This window comes from Solanum verrucosum, unplaced genomic scaffold, assembly GCF_900185275.1.
Source record: "Solanum verrucosum unplaced genomic scaffold, falcon-dt-bn FXZP01000259.1, whole genome shotgun sequence".
Classification (NCBI taxonomy): domain Eukaryota; kingdom Viridiplantae; phylum Streptophyta; class Magnoliopsida; order Solanales; family Solanaceae; genus Solanum; species Solanum verrucosum.
In genome coordinates, this window is record NW_026019973.1 from 355052 (window position 1) to 370573 (window position 15522).

The following is a 15522-nucleotide window of genomic DNA, read 5'->3' on the forward strand; positions in this document are numbered from 1 at the left end:
AAATTGACGAAAAAGAAACTATAAATTACAATAATTAACAAAATAAATCTCTCGACTCCAACAAATTTATCAATTAATGCCACATAAATTGGGACATGACAAATAACATATATTATTAAAAAAATTAGGTTCAAAATGTACTAAAAAATACAATAATTTCCAACTTAATATATTAAAGAGACATATAAAAAAGGGTTAATATTTGAAATTCTGCATCTGCCACATAAATTAGAACAAAGAGAGTAATAAATATTATTTTCAAAATTATGCTAAAAAAAAGTACTACAAATTACAATACTAACAATTTAAAATATTTTTAAAATCATATAAAAATTTCAATAAATTCTCAAATTCCATAATATGACATAAATTAAAAAAAAAGTGTTATAAATCATAATAAATAGTACAATATTTCAACTACTTTAAAAGCATTATAAATTGTAATAAATAATACAACAATTTAAATTACTTAAAATTTAGCGACTTAAAAATATTTTTTTAAATGTATTAAAATTTTGGTTAATTGTCAAAACTTTACATGTGCCACATAAATTGGGACATGGAGAGTCACACATATTTTTTTTAAAAAAAAATTACATTAAAAGTATTCTATCAATTAACAACTTATACTGTTTGAAATTGACGGAAAAAAAACTATAAATTACAATAGTTAACAAAATAAATCTCTCGACTCCAACAAATCTATCAATTAATGCCACATATATTGGGACATGGCAAATAACATATATTATTAAAAAATTAGGTTCAAAATGTACTAAAAAATACAATAATTAACAACTTAATATATTAAAGAGACATAAAAAAGGGTTAATATTTGAAATTCTGCGTGTTCCACATAAATTAGAACAAACAGAGTAATAAATATTATTTTCAAAATTATGTTAAAAAAAAGTACTACAAATCACAATAGCTAAAAATTTAAAATATTTTAAAAATCATATAGTAATTTCAATAACTTCTCAAATTCCATAATATGACATAAATGAAAATAAAAAATATATATATATTGGGCCCCGTGCTGGCACGGGGTCCTATATCTAGTAAATAAATAAAATTGAAGTATGAAAGATCTCCAGCAAATAACAAAAACTGGTGTATGTCATTTTTAAAGTTAACGATTGCCATTATAATCATAGTTCAAGATGAGAATCTCCAGTTTTTTCAATTTTCACCAGCAATGAAGAATCCCAGCCATTCAATATTTTCATACCAACCAAATAAAATGCGTCTCCATCGACGTCCCCTGGGTGCTTATATACTTGAATTTTTCTCACATTGTAGCGTAAGAGACTCATATTTTGGCAATGAACCTTCATGGAAAGTCCAGCTTTCACAATCCCGCAAACAGGATTAGTCTTTTTGACCCTCCACCGACTGCACGATTCATCCAGATCTGCACGAAAGAACCAGTTTAGATATGAAATGCAGAAAGGGGCATGTGGCATTCAATCAGCAGGTTGCAGCTCAATGAGGTAAAGTTGAATATTGGAAGATATTGATGGAAACAAAAACCGCATATTTAAGTTATGCTGTTTTTTTCTACTCGTGGATAGACACATTGCATTCTGCGGTCCCATCTAGGAGGATATCTCTTCAATAAGATGACCACGATTAGAGACATCTTTGTCTGTGCAATTAATACTAAAAGTAAGTGGCTGCACTAACAGCTAAAAATGATTAAAACTTCGATTGAGTTCATTTTAAGCCAGATCATAAAGGATTATCTAATTAAAACCCCTATAAATATCATCTCATTTGTGTTTGTAAGGCATACAATCCACCTTATCCTCAAAACACTACTTCTATAGTTCTATCTAAGCATCTTGCACCTTTCCACTCAACTGCAGTCTCTTTGAAAACTTACAAAAGAAGATGGCAAATGCTCGTATTGCTAGGTTTGTTACAGAGGTAGCACCACCACAATTTGTAAATGTCATGAGAAACCGAGCCTCAAAGATGCTAGAAACCATCAAAGAGGAGGAGAAAGAAGCTAGCACAAGCGAGTCACTTTCTCTGAAGAGTTATTCACCTTCATCGTCTTCAGCTTATTCTGCTTCATCATCAAATGTAAAAGGTTCTAAATATTTTCTCAAAGAAGTTCAGAGGTCGTTTTCTGTATTTGGCAGCTAAAGTATATACTCTAGCTTGCTAAGAATGCTTTTAATTTTTGACCAGTCTACTGAGTCCTTGTTTTTTTCCTTCAGCAAATTCTCTCTTTCTTAGTAAGAAAGTCCGCAAAGCTTTGGACAGAGTCCAAGCCTGCTGAGACTAGATAAGTATTGACTGTATGTAACCTCTATGGGAAGATGAAAATTCCTCCTTTGAATTATCAGTAAATTTCTGTTGCTACTTTCTGTAAATATTACCAAATTTACTTCAGTATGGCAATGAAATTGTTATGCACTTCTTGTATCCTGTTTCTTTTATACATAATTAATATATGTTATTCTACAAAACAGGCACTAAGGAAGGGCTTTACAAGCACTAAGGAAGGGCTTTACAAGCATACGATAACATTCTATCGCACAGTGAACTCAAATGCATCTAATTACAGCAGAATGAGAGAATGTAGTAACATTCATACTAAAACAAACAATTGAGCAACTTTACATTGAAAAACCTTCTTGTTCCCCCCTTCCCTAGAATATAATACTAACTGATCATGCACCCAGCACTTATTCCTTCTAGTTCTAAAAAGGTGCTTTCCTCCAAACCACAAGAAACCTCCTCCCTTACTTTCCCCCTCCCCGCAGTTTTCCTCTGTGAGTCTAGTATACTTGGACTTTTAGTTTTTCCCCGCTTCCTTATCTCTCCTTCCCACCCCACCCTCACCCTTCTACCCTCAAAGTCTACCCCTTTGAAGCTTACTCTCCCTTCCATAAAAAGTTCCCTCGTTCCCCCTGTTCCTATTTCTGTTTCCTTGCTATCAGGAATTCACCCTCCTCCTCCTCATTCAAATTTTTCATTTAAATAATACATCATTAAAGAAAATTAACAAAAACAACACAAAATTTTAAATAATTTCATAAATAGACTAAAGACATGTGGGAGAAACGTTTTAAGGATTATTTTATTTCCAAGTTCTGACTGACAAAAAGCTGACTGCTGATGACATTTGTGAAAATTACCGTGCATAAACATACTCTGCGGTGACGTTTTACCATTTGGCTAAAATTTTCCAAAGACAGTGAGTGTCTCTTCTTTTAGCGACGTTATAAAGCTTTACGTAATACTGGGTTACATTTTCTTTTCTGTTATATTTACTACCTGTCCACGTCTTGTTTCATTTAAGGTCAGATCAAACAACGTTTAAATTTTACATATCCTCATTATTAATCTGTACTAGACACTACTAGTGGATCCAACTACCATTCTTAGCACATTTTCCTCTTGTTCTAACCTTTCATCATCACCTATCTACTGAAAGAACACAGTTAACAGAATCACAAAGCCTTCTCCTCCAAAACTAGCAGCAACAGCGATAATCAGATTATTTTCCTTGTTTACCACAAATTTGAGAATTTTTCCCAACAAAATTGATATTCGTATAATTATTTATCATTTGTCGAAAAGAATGAAAAGCCAGAAGTCCCGGGATTTTGTTTAAGAATATCATGAAAAGGCTGATTTAAACTCTTAAGTGATTCCACACCCCTCTTCAAAAGCCATGACATTGAGAAGACTCTAGAAAAATGTAATGTACATCTCTAAAACCAGAACACCAACAAATAGTTAAATTGAACTTTGAAAGTAGGTTTGTAAAGGAGAAGAAATGAAGAAGTAAAAGAAGAATAGAAGGATATACAGAGGCTATAATTCTACAAACCAACAGAAAGACTGGAGAAGTAAGCAAGAAATTAAACAAGACAATTACAGGAGAGAGATGGGGCAAAATAATGGTGAAAGTGGGACCTGCCTCACCATAGTAAAAGGCAGAGCAGCACGAGTTGAACTATATTATTAAGGTTCAAATGCCATTAACTAAAGGTTCTTCACACAAACAAGTTAAGGCATGGATGTTGACATTATGTTAGAATGGTGATAAGTAAGTTTCTGAAATATATGTTAGAATGGTGATAAGTAAGTATCTGAAATATATGTTAGAATGGTGATAAGTAAGTATCTGAAAAATAGATTTCATAATGAACAAGTCTTTAGTATATAACCCACATAGAGGGATTAAGTGATGCTAATCAAGTTACCAACTGCAATTCTAGAAAGATAAAAATGTGTCTCGTCTCTAGTGCAACCCTTTGTTACATGCACAGAACGAAATCACAATAATTTTTCATATGCTGTGAATCACTAAATGCAGAAAGGGCATGTGGCATTCAATCAGCAGGTTACAGCTCAATAAGGAAAAGTTCAAATTTGGAAGCTTTCAAAGGCAACAAATACCGCATATTTAAGATGTGTTGCTTTTTCTACTCATGCATAGACACATTGCATTCCGTGGCTCCATATGAGGATATCTCATCAAGAGGATGACTATGATGATAACATCTTTATCTGTTCAATTAAGACTAAAAGTAAGTGACGGCACTAACAGCAAAAAATAATTAAAACCTCGATTAAGACAACTGGTTCAATTTAAGCCAGACCATAGAAGGATAATATAATCCACAACCCTATAAATTTCACCCCTTCTGTGGTTTTTAACTCATACAACCCACCTTCTTCTTAAACACTACTTCTACAGTTCTAGCAAGCATCTTGGACCTTTTTTCTCAACTGCAGTCTCTACCAAAACCTACTAAGAAGATGACAAATGCTCGTATTGCTAGGTTTGTTACAGAGGTAGCACCACCACAGTTTGTAAATGTCATGAGACACGGAGCCTCAAAAATGCTAGAAACCATCAAAGAGGAGGAGAGAGAAGCTAGCACAAGTGAGGCACTCTCTCTGAAGAGTTCTTTGCTGTCATCATCTTCAACTTATTCTGCTTTACCTTCAAATGCAAAAAATTCTAAATCTTTTCTCAAAGAAGTTCAGAGGTCTCTTTCTGCATTTGGCAGCTAAAGTATCTACTTAGGCTGGCTGAGAGTACTTTCAATTTTCAATTTCCTGACCAATCTACTGATTTCTTGCTGTTTTCCTTCAGCAAATTTTCTCTTAGTTACAAAGTCAGCGAAGATTGGACTGTAAACTCTTATTGCCAGATATATTGACTAAATGTAACCGTGTGAGAAAGGAAAATATCTCTATCGAACTATCAGAATACTTATCGCTACTTCTTTAAATTTTCCCAAAGTTACTTCAGTCCAGTTAAGAAATTGCTATGCACAGTATCTTTGTTTCTTTTTTACGGCATTGTCCAAGCCAACTTCTGCGCACCTTGATTATACTACTGGGTGCCTGCTGCTCCCACCAACCTACGGGGCACCCCTGCCCACCAAGACTTAGGTAGATGGGAAGAAATCACCTAGTATCTTTTGTCTTGGTTGGGAGTTGACCTTGAGACTTCAAGGTTCTCCTCCCACTTCATTTACCACTAGGTCACACCCTGGGTGCCAGTATTTTTGTTTCTTTTATAAATAAACAAAGTATTCTATTCCACAACATGCATTTAGACCAGAACACGCGAATGCAGAAACATGCATACTTTATATGAACAACTGAACAATTTTACATCAAAAGAACTTACTTGCCTACTGGTTGTCACACATCATTTCTTCCCTTTGTTCTTAACTAGTGCTTTTCTCCCATACCAGAAGAGACAATATGCTAAATTGGAGAGTCAGTTTACCCTCCAACTTCAATATACCCGACCCTCCCCACTTCTCCTTACTCCTAGTTTTTCTAGTCTAGTTCCCTTATCCTCTTTTTCAGCTTATAGAATACCAGCAGTTCTGCTAGAATCATATGACCTTCAAATTCTAATTAATTTTATAAAAACAGTGCAACTTTTTAAACAAAAGGCAGAATGATATCCACCTTATCTTAATATTTGCATCGAATGGATGAAGATAGCTGCAATAGAAAAAGAGCAAAAAAAATAATACAAAAAACATGAATTACCACTGTCAGGAGAAACAACATTGGAACACTTTCTTCTGTACTCTTTTGTGTGGCATCAACTAGAGAACCAAGAACAATGCTAACAATCTATAGGCAAGCAGCAAGAAACATAATGATATAAAAATGAAAATAACACAATAATATCAAAATGTAGCGACTCACCATGATATCATAAACTGGTTGGCAACAGAGTACTACACTGTCTAGGAAAATGGAAGTTATCACCATGGACAGCTTTTCACTTCTCCCTTCTCACATTTGAAGATTTCAACCTAATCTTGCTTTTCTTAAACTTTTCTGATTCAACATTCTCTCTAAGTTTCTCCAAAGCTAGAAAACAATGAAAAGAGGTTCAATTAAAAACACAGAATAACTGAAGATAATTGCAGAAATAGTTCTAATACTTTATTTTTCTCCAAAAAAGGCTAATAGGAGATCTCAAGGTTTAAGTATCAGATCAGGTAAATGAACTACTGCTGGTTTCTTCATAATTTCAACATATAGTGCTCCACTTTGATTGCCAAGTACTTACAAACATGTTGAAAATGGAAAAAGAAATTACCTGAGGTGTACACAGAGCGAAGTGACTCTATCACTTCAGAAGAAGCAGAATAGGTAGGGCAAGAGTTACAGTCAGCTTTTTGTAACATCTTCTTGAAGCGCTTGATCTGCAAAAATTAGCATTGGAAAATTTCATATTTAAACAAGAATTTGCTGCAAAAGCAAAAGAAATTTTAGTGCTTCAAAGTTCCAAGCCGAACTCCTCCATTGAAAAAGTATATCGCGAAAGGGTTGAGAAACTTGGTGGTATGCACAGTTAATAGTCTGAGATTAGATCATTTATTTTTACAAGTATGTTCGTACATCATACAAAGTATCCTAAAACATTGAACACTCCAAGTGCTGTGACAGTTAGGATAACAATATGAATACAAGCACATTCAGAGTGGAGAAGTGTTTAGCTTTTATGGCAGCTTATGAGCGACAAGATCTGACCTTTTTTTTTCCCAATTTTGTGACCATGTGATGGCAGTGAACCAGTTCAAATAGTCAATTTTTTTAACCAATCAGCTCAAGTAGTCATTACTCTACTGTTAGAGCAAAACTTAATTTAATGAAGTACCCCAAAGAAAAAGGTACTTATTATGTTAATAGCATGCTATAGTCAGATTTACTACATCAGGTAATTTACAAAATTTTAGCTTCCTTAGGGGCCAGAACTTAATGTCTCAATACGAAAAATAGATCATTTAAAGTTGGAATCTTTAAAACATTTGCTCCCCGTCATTTAAAAAGACGTACCTCATCTTTATGCATTAACGTAAAGCAACATCCACTTAGGCCCGCTCTTGCAGTTCTGCCTGCCCGATGAATAAATGTTTTTATATATGCAGGCATATCATAGTTTATGACATTTCTCACTCCTTCAACATCCATTCCACGAGTCATAGCATCAGAGGAAATAAGCACTTGCACTTGCCCTGACCGGAAAGCCCTCAACGTCTTGCTGTAAGGCAAAAGTTCAGGATATTAAGTTGCAAGATGGTAGACTTAAATATGCAAGACCAATCACACAGGTGGTTCACCACAAAACGTTTCCCAAATAAACGTAACATCACCTTTCAACAACGTCAAGTATAAATATGACTACCAATTATATTTAATTTTTCTGTACTTCGTTTTCTTTTTTTAACTTTTCCATTAATCCAACTTGCAAGTCTAAAGCTCGAGTAAACTAAATAAGATGGCAATCAAGACAGAACAATACCAATCATGCCCTTTCTTCTCCAGAAACCTATAAAGGTTGTTTTTTTTGATAAAGCCAAAAACCTATAAAGGTTAACAGCCTTCAGCGGTCACTTGGATTAGGTAGACAGATTTCCAGTGAGATGCAGACAGTCCATATGGCCAGAAAAGATTCTCTGATGCATTTGTTGATCAGAAAAATTGTCTCTGATACATAATTTTGGAACACTGGAAACTATCCTTTTTATCCGAACCCCAGATATTTGTGTACTTCTAATATAGCACTTTGGAAACCAACTAAACAAAACAGATTTTTTAACAGTATAGTAGTACATTACAGCTTTTTGGCAACCTAGATGGCTCCACGCATGACTACATTCAGATAGCTTCAGTAAAATGTGGGCTCATGCAAAACATCATAATACAGTTGACTGCAAACTTCTCTAGCAAATTACATAATGTAACAGCTCAGGGCTAAACTCAAGTTGTTAAGCGAATGTATCTAAGTACCTTCTTACAGATTGCCGTTGAAGACGAGAATACTCCTTGAACTCAATTTGCAAATTGTCGAAAAACTTGAGCAAGGTGCATAATCTATGAGTGGACTCCACGGATGACGTGAAAACAATTGATTTCTCCCCTTGCAGGCTTTGAAGAAGGGAAACTAGATAAAGTGGCTTAAGCTTCGATTGACATAGCTACACAAAAGGAAGGTAAAATCACTGATATCAATCATCTGCCTGTGAGGAACAGTGTGGCACAAAATAGCACAAATCCAATGGGAGGGAAAAGTGAGAAGTCAGGTGCAAACTTTTCAAATTGAAGCACACAATGCATTGAAAGCACAAAAATTACCCAGTATAAATTTAGTACTTATAACACCGAATTGCAAACTTCAGCATCCAGAATTCAACAATGAAAGTATTTATTCAACAGGTCAAACAAAACATCATTAAAATGTAATTTGGAGAGGAGTCCTAATACTCAAATAGCAAAAATCCCTATTCCCCCCACCCCACCCCACATTTTATTTTGAACTGGGCAAAAAAGAGGAGGAAAAAATAATGGTTGGTTTCTTTTTCATCTTTCAAAGTCTGTTGAATAATCGACTGCTTCACACTATATAAATTACTTTCTGAAGAACACTGCTTCCTCATGAGGCAATAACCTTCACTTCGCATTGCTCTGTTGCTTCGGTTTTTAGATAAACCTTCAGCATCACTTTGTCCCTTTAAGCAATGAAGTGATGGTTTTTAGACAAATCCTCACTTTGCATCGCACAGTTGTTAGTTGTTAATGAGATAGGTGGACTCCTTATAAGACTTGGGCAATCCTCCTTCCTTTGAGCTAGCTTTTGAGGTGTGAGTTAGGCCCAAGACCTAATTTAACATGGTATTAGAGCAGGACCCGTCTCACCCGATGTTGGGACCCCCAAAAATCAAAATTGCCCACGCACCAGATGCTAAGCACTGGGCGTGAGGTGGGGTGTTAAAGAATGACAAAAGTCCCACATCGGTGGTTAATGAGATGGGTGGACTCCTTATAAGACTTGGGCAATCCTCCTTTCTTTGAGCTAGCTTTTGGGGTGTGAGTTAGGCCTAAGATCTAATCTAACAACAGTCACTTTCAGCAACAAAGTGCTGGTTTCTAATAACAGTGGTTTGGACTTTAGCAATGTAGGGGAGACACTCATGTCTCAAGACAATCCACAAGGTTGATGCACAACACAGTTTAAGCCAATGCTTTTAGATAAAGTAAGGTGCTGCTAACAAACATTTAGACCACACTGAAGCAGTAATTTCTGCTATATGAGCATATCTACAGAAAACAAAACAAAGTTTCTCCTCAACAACATTATGGTAAATTAGGAAATTCCTTATGACTTGGAGACAACAAACTGATTCTTTTTTCCCTTCTTTTTGATAGGTTAGGCAACAATGACTTCTAAATATTATGGAATAACAATAATTTTTGGAATAAGAAGATCAATCATCAAGATAAATGATATGCAATTATAAACACATTTTCAGGCATATCAGGAAAAAGAAGATAATATATAAATAGACCATATTTCATTCAAGTAGCATAGACCCACCACTTTAAATGATTTGAGTTCTTCAGGAAGCTTGTAACGTCTTTCTCCAGTCGTCAAAAGAAGAGGATGATGCAAATCAAGCTGAGCAAGTTTACTTGGGTCTTGTGTTAGTGTGGCTGATAAAACCATCTTTGCCAGCCTTGGATAGGCTTTTCCCTTGAACCCTCTTTCAGTGCCCCTGCATTAGTTTTAAAGCAATGCTTAAGAAAATCCCACACGTGAAATGGACAAAAAGAAAACAAGACAGTGAAATGCCTATGTGCACTTAAACCTATTCGATCCTAAGGAGCAAACTCAATGAACCATCAATTGATTAAAGGTAAGCCTTCCAACAAAGTTGGATCCACTAACAAAATAATACGTTGTGCATTTCTTTTTGGATGACAGTGGTGTCTGGGCCAGCTTGTGTGCATATCGACTTTCCACCAGGTACCTGCTAGGTTACTACCTCCCGTCACCACACGTATCGAGTAATTTTGTCCATCAAAGTTAGAGTAGATTGGAAGAAATCACCTAGATTTTATTTTTTTAACCTCTGCTGGAATTTGAATTTGAGACCTCATGGTTCTCCACCTACTTCATCAACCACTAGGTCACACACTTAGGTGCAAGGATAGATACATTTTCATGATCAAAAGAGTAAACAACTCAACATTGAAAAAGATATGACAGTCAAAGAAAGAATCAAACCAGACTTGAATAATCAGACAATTACTTCTTGATTAGAAAAATGTCAGATTACGACTGAGAGAAAGATGTGCATCTAAAGAGGATTCCACATATAAGCAATTCATAAGGAATAGGGGATAGGCATAACAACATACATTCTTCTGATTGTCTTCAATGAACCATAAGTGCAAGGAAGAAGATCAGCAGCAGAAGGGAAGTTCCCATCAACAGAAGAGCTGGTCAACTGAATGACGGTAGGAAGCCAGGACTGATAAGCTTCCCTTAATAACCTATCTGTTTCATCAACAACCTACATGATACCAAAATGTAAGTCAAATGGTTTCAACAAAGTATAATGAAGAAAAAACGAGCAATATCATAATATGTACCTCACACTCAGAAGACCTACAACTACCACTTTGAAGGTTAATGATTAAATTGAAACAAATCTTAATTGTCTGAGTTATTAGCATAGTAGCATTCCAAGTTTTCCTTTTCAAATAGGAAAGAGGCATTGAAGTGAATAAAATACCAAACATATATTGATAATTTAATCAAGTAAATATAATTTTATTGATAATGGGAAAGCTCCCACATACAAAAAGTAGGGTAATTACAGAAGGATGTGATTCTCTACAAAAGACACCCACGCTCTATGCAAATAGAAACATCACGGATGCACCAAAAATACATTAAACAGGAAGCTATTCCTTAGATGAAAAACTCAGCTCTTTTGCTTCAAAAGCTCTACTATTTCTTTCATGTACAGTTATTAATGATTGATCAATGCATTGATATAAATGAAGATGGTGGAAAGACAGTAGAAATCTATTAACATAAAGACAAATAGCCAGCACATTTACTGCCAAAACATGCACTATAGTTGTCTGTTTGATTTACCTCGGTATCACCCTACTTCTAACAAACTTCTTTCAAATTATCAAACGGTACTTCCCTGCACTTTGTTTTCCTAGTGACCTTATAGACTAATGAGATAACAGAATGCAGACCCTAAGGAAAAGCAAAAAGTCAGCTGGGACACTTAACTTCTTAAGATGATCAAGATATTCTCAGACAGAAATGCTTTATGCCATGATATTAATCGCAACAAAGAAGAGAAGAATGGGGGACTAATGTAAATATACATACTAAGAAATTCTAAGCAACTAAATATATGCAGCTTACAAGATAAGATAGATGCTCAAGCGTAAAACCATCAGTGTTATTGATGTGGTCCATCAGTCTTCCAGGAGTTGCCACTAATATGTCTACTGCACTTTGTAACTCGTATGAGAATTCTTCAGGATCATAACATATGCCATACTCAACATTGGGTTTCTTGATGAGCTCGGAGATTTCATCTGAAATTGATGACTGACCTACTGCCAAGCCGACAGACAGACCTACTGCAGGTGCAAGAGCAGAGAAGACCTCTTTGACCTGCGAACGGAAACAAATGGTTAAAACATAATCTTCCTCTGAGAAGCTAGTTATCTATCTTTGCATGTGAAAGTGCAAATAGAGAGGCCTTAATAAATAAATAAATAATTGCATGTGCAAATGCAAATGTAGATATGTCACTGGTGTGAAGAACCCACTTAGAAGTTGGAGGTATTCTTACAAAAAGCCTCTGAGTCACTACGACAAAATTCCACCAATTATTAGATTGCAAGTAAAAGAACTCAGCCAAAGTATGAACTTGTAGTGTTTTTTTCTTTTGTGATAGGCAGCATGAAGTCATAGTTTTAAAGGCGACGAAAACCTAGGATGATCATTGACTTGCCCATCAAAAAAAGAAAAGGCCAAGGAGGAGGCAAAGTTGGAAAGACAGTTGATCCAAAGATTTACAGGTAACTGAGAATTTGTGTAATTATGCACTGAGCATTTTCCAAAACTAAAACTAAAAAACTACGGTGAATAACCTGCAATGCAAGGTCTCTAGTAGGCAAGACCACTAGTGCACGAAGACATTTAACAGCACGTGTAGACAGCATCTGAACAATTGGTAAGGCATAAGCAATAGTTTTCCCGCTCCCTGTAGGTGAATTTATACAAAGGTCTCGTTCAAAAGAGCCAGGTCCAATGGTCTCTTGCCAGACAGCAAGTTGCACGGGAAAGAGTGAAGTGATGCTCATATTCTTCAAAGCCACCACTAACCTAGTGAAGAAACATGTATGGGTAAGAGTAAGTTAGAGTGGAAGTGTACAAGATCCAGTATGAAGTGTCAAGAAAGCATAAGGTATAAGTGTAACAATGTTTCAACTGCAATCATAGGAATTTTGTTATAAACAGTAAAGCAAAGTAATAAACTGAGGAAATTTCGGATAAGAAATGAAATATTAATTGTCGAAACTGAGAGGTGATCATTAACAATAATTTCCATTTTGCTCATTCCTTATCCTGGAGGAATGGAGAACTTTTTTCTTTTGAGATGGGGTTTGCCAACTGGCCATGCTATCGATTGGGAACCAGCAGACAATACAAACGATTGAAGAATATGGATGAGCAACATTCATATCTGTCTGTAAAAATATAATAACAAGACGGAAACAAAACAATCGGAAAATGTGTCCCACACCAGGTCATATAGTTCTTCAGCTGTAAGATAGTATTAGATCTCAGTGATCGTATTCTAAATGATGCCATTAATAAAAATACTTTCAACACAATTTTCTCAACCCGTTTGTATTCCATCCTTCCCATATTATGGGACACCATTTTGGTGCATGGAGTTTAACTTGTTAGTTTATGTTGTATAGGATACAAGTAGTACTTTAAGTTGAAAAGTTAGTTTGATAAATAGAACATACAATATACCATCAGAATTTAGTATTTGATTAGTTAAATAATTTGAATACTTGAACCTGGTAAAAGGCTATAGAAAGTAACATTATTAATAAAACGGAACCAAAAGATTTTGCCACATCCCAAAACAAAAAGAATGTCATATAGATTGTAAGACAGAAGGATGATAACCAAGAAACCACGAGGGCAGTAGCACTTTTCTATAGTTCTCCACTTAAATACCAAGCTTCCGAGGCAGGGTTTGAAAAATTACAAGAAAACCACACAAAAACTACATTCCCAGAAACTCAAAACATCATCTATCAAGAAAATGCAAAATTTACAGAGCATAGAAAAGTAAAAGACATTGTTAGCTCTATTACAAAAGGCTAATCTAAAATTAAGGAGCTAACCAAGTCCAAAAAAGCTTCAGGAGCTACAGAAACTTGTAGAAACTTGAACATCTCTAAATTCTGGGATATTTAAATCAAACTACTCCTACACCAAAAGTATAAGCTTCCTAACCATCTATTCTTAATAATAATAGAAATGTGACGCTTTTTATCAACAATAAATCTCCTATTGATGTCTTGCCATATGTTCCACATGATGCATAAAGGTATTCGTTCAAAATCAACAAGAGTTCGTAGAACGAAGGGAGTGTATAACTGGGATTTCATTCCACTTTTTTGTTCGTAACGAGGGAGAGATAGAATGGAGTTCTTCACAAATGATCCCTCCAAATTATCTTAAATCTTCTGATCACTTTTGCCAACATTCATATAACTGTTTGAACGAGTTACTAATATTTTTAAAAGATAGAACCTTTATGCAGTTTCTAAAGATGTACTCCATTTCAACTTCTTAATCTCCTTTTTTAATCCATTTAAAAAAGAATGTATATTTCCAACATCAAGCCTATTGGAACTAGATAGAATTGATAAGATAACTCCAACAATTTCTTTGTTGTTAACACCTCCAAATTTCCAGGAATTAGCACTTCAATAGCCTTCATGAACTGTATTAAAAGGGTTTGTCATCCTAAAATTCGGATTATTTCTTGGAGCAAATATTCACTTGTAGCATACCATATTTTAATTATTTGTCAACTCTTTAATTCTAACTTTCTACAAGTCATGTTTAAGACCACGAGATTAATGAGCATTTGGTACATTCAAAGTATTGACCACAAAATTTGTCTTTTTTTTTTTAGTTTCTTAAAGTTCGTGTCAAGTCAAAACCACATAAACAAATTGAAATGGAGAACCTACGATACTCGGAACATCATGTTGATTTTTGGGGTTGAAGGGAGTAATGCTGAAAGAGTACCTGGGATCAATAAAAGGCAAAAGATCTACAGAGCATTGATCAAAGGTAGTAATATCAACTGGGTTTCTCATCCATGGCAATACAGGGATGTTTTTCTTCTCTTTCTTCAACCCCTTATCTTCTTCCATTGTCAAGCTCACTTTTTTCAGCTGAAAACTTGAGGAAAATCCAACCAAAAACGCCCAAATTAACCTCTAACAACAACAAAAAAAACACCCAAATCCCATAAAAAGCAACAAGTAACAGGAAAAGCTTATGGCAGTTTGAACACCCGAAATAAAATAATGTTAGAGGCAAAAACTCAACATAGCTGGTCAGAGAAGTTTAACTTTATCGGAAAATTATATCAGTAACTAAAAAAACATAAAATAACAATAATGATGGCCGGAGTTTAAACTCCTCCAGCCAGATATGAAATGCAGAGAATAAACAAAGATATATATATATATAGAAGATTACCTGTTTTGCCGGAGTTGGTGTCGCTGGTTCACTGGTGAAATTTGGTTGTTATCGGTTGCGCGAGCTTCGAGCTTGCTGGTTGGTTCGTGTCGGAGCTTGAAGCCTTCATTGGTTCACCGGGGACAAAACCTCTGTTCGCCGTTAATGGCTGCTTTACAGCGGCGCGTTCTGTTGGGGAGGGCGGCTCTATGTTATGCAAAATAAGGTATATGCTTTAGGCCTCCAAAAAAGAGGACCCAAATTATTATATTTTTTATAGGGAAAAAGGACAAATATAACCGAATTATCGTAAATGGTATGCAGATACCTTCCGTCATATTTTTGTTATATTGGTGCCCTTGTAGTAAAAAAGCTAGAGCATATATGCCTTTCACTCTAACGGAAGACTAAATAGGGATACA

General features: G+C 35.2%; 1 protein-coding gene and 1 long non-coding RNA gene across 3 annotated transcripts; both read right to left on the minus strand.

Moving 5' to 3' along the window:
• Window positions 1-1209: 1209 nt before the first annotated feature.
• LOC125817255 (uncharacterized) lies at window positions 1210-6142 on the minus strand. The gene is made up of 2 exons (XR_007442283.1): window positions 6040-6142; window positions 1210-1414 (listed from the first exon to the last, which is right to left on the minus strand). It is a non-coding gene; the product is annotated as an uncharacterized LOC125817255 (long non-coding RNA).
• Window positions 6143-6213: 71 nt separating this feature from the next.
• On the minus strand, window positions 6214-15187 carry LOC125817247 (DEAD-box ATP-dependent RNA helicase 1-like). Of its 2 annotated transcripts, none has more exons than XM_049496792.1 (10): window positions 15122-15187; window positions 14663-14818; window positions 12472-12706; window positions 11735-11989; window positions 10705-10859; window positions 9881-10058; window positions 8296-8483; window positions 7342-7546; window positions 6602-6707; window positions 6214-6369 (listed from the first exon to the last, which is right to left on the minus strand). In XM_049496792.1, exons 2-10 carry the CDS (start codon window positions 14788-14790, stop codon window positions 6278-6280), a joined length of 1542 nt encoding a protein of 513 aa, XP_049352749.1. In that variant the 5' UTR covers window positions 14791-14818; window positions 15122-15187; the 3' UTR covers window positions 6214-6277. The 2 variants fall into 2 exon arrangements, with proteins under 2 accessions (XP_049352749.1, XP_049352750.1); XM_049496793.1 differs by having other exon boundaries at window positions 14663-14811; window positions 15122-15168.
• Window positions 15188-15522: the final 335 nt, after the last annotated feature.

Coding starts and splice junctions, on each gene's coding strand:
- LOC125817247 (XM_049496792.1), bottom strand. CDS start 14,790: ATGGAAGAAGATAAGGGGTTGAAGAAAGAGAAGAAAAACATCCCTGTA. Junction 10,059..10,704: donor TTGAAGACAATCAGAAGAAT/GTATGTTGTTAT, acceptor AAACTAATGCAG/GGGCACTGAAAGAGGGTTCA. Junction 6,370..6,601: donor TCGCTCTGTGTACACCTCAG/GTAATTTCTTTT, acceptor ATTGTTTTCTAG/CTTTGGAGAAACTTAGAGAG.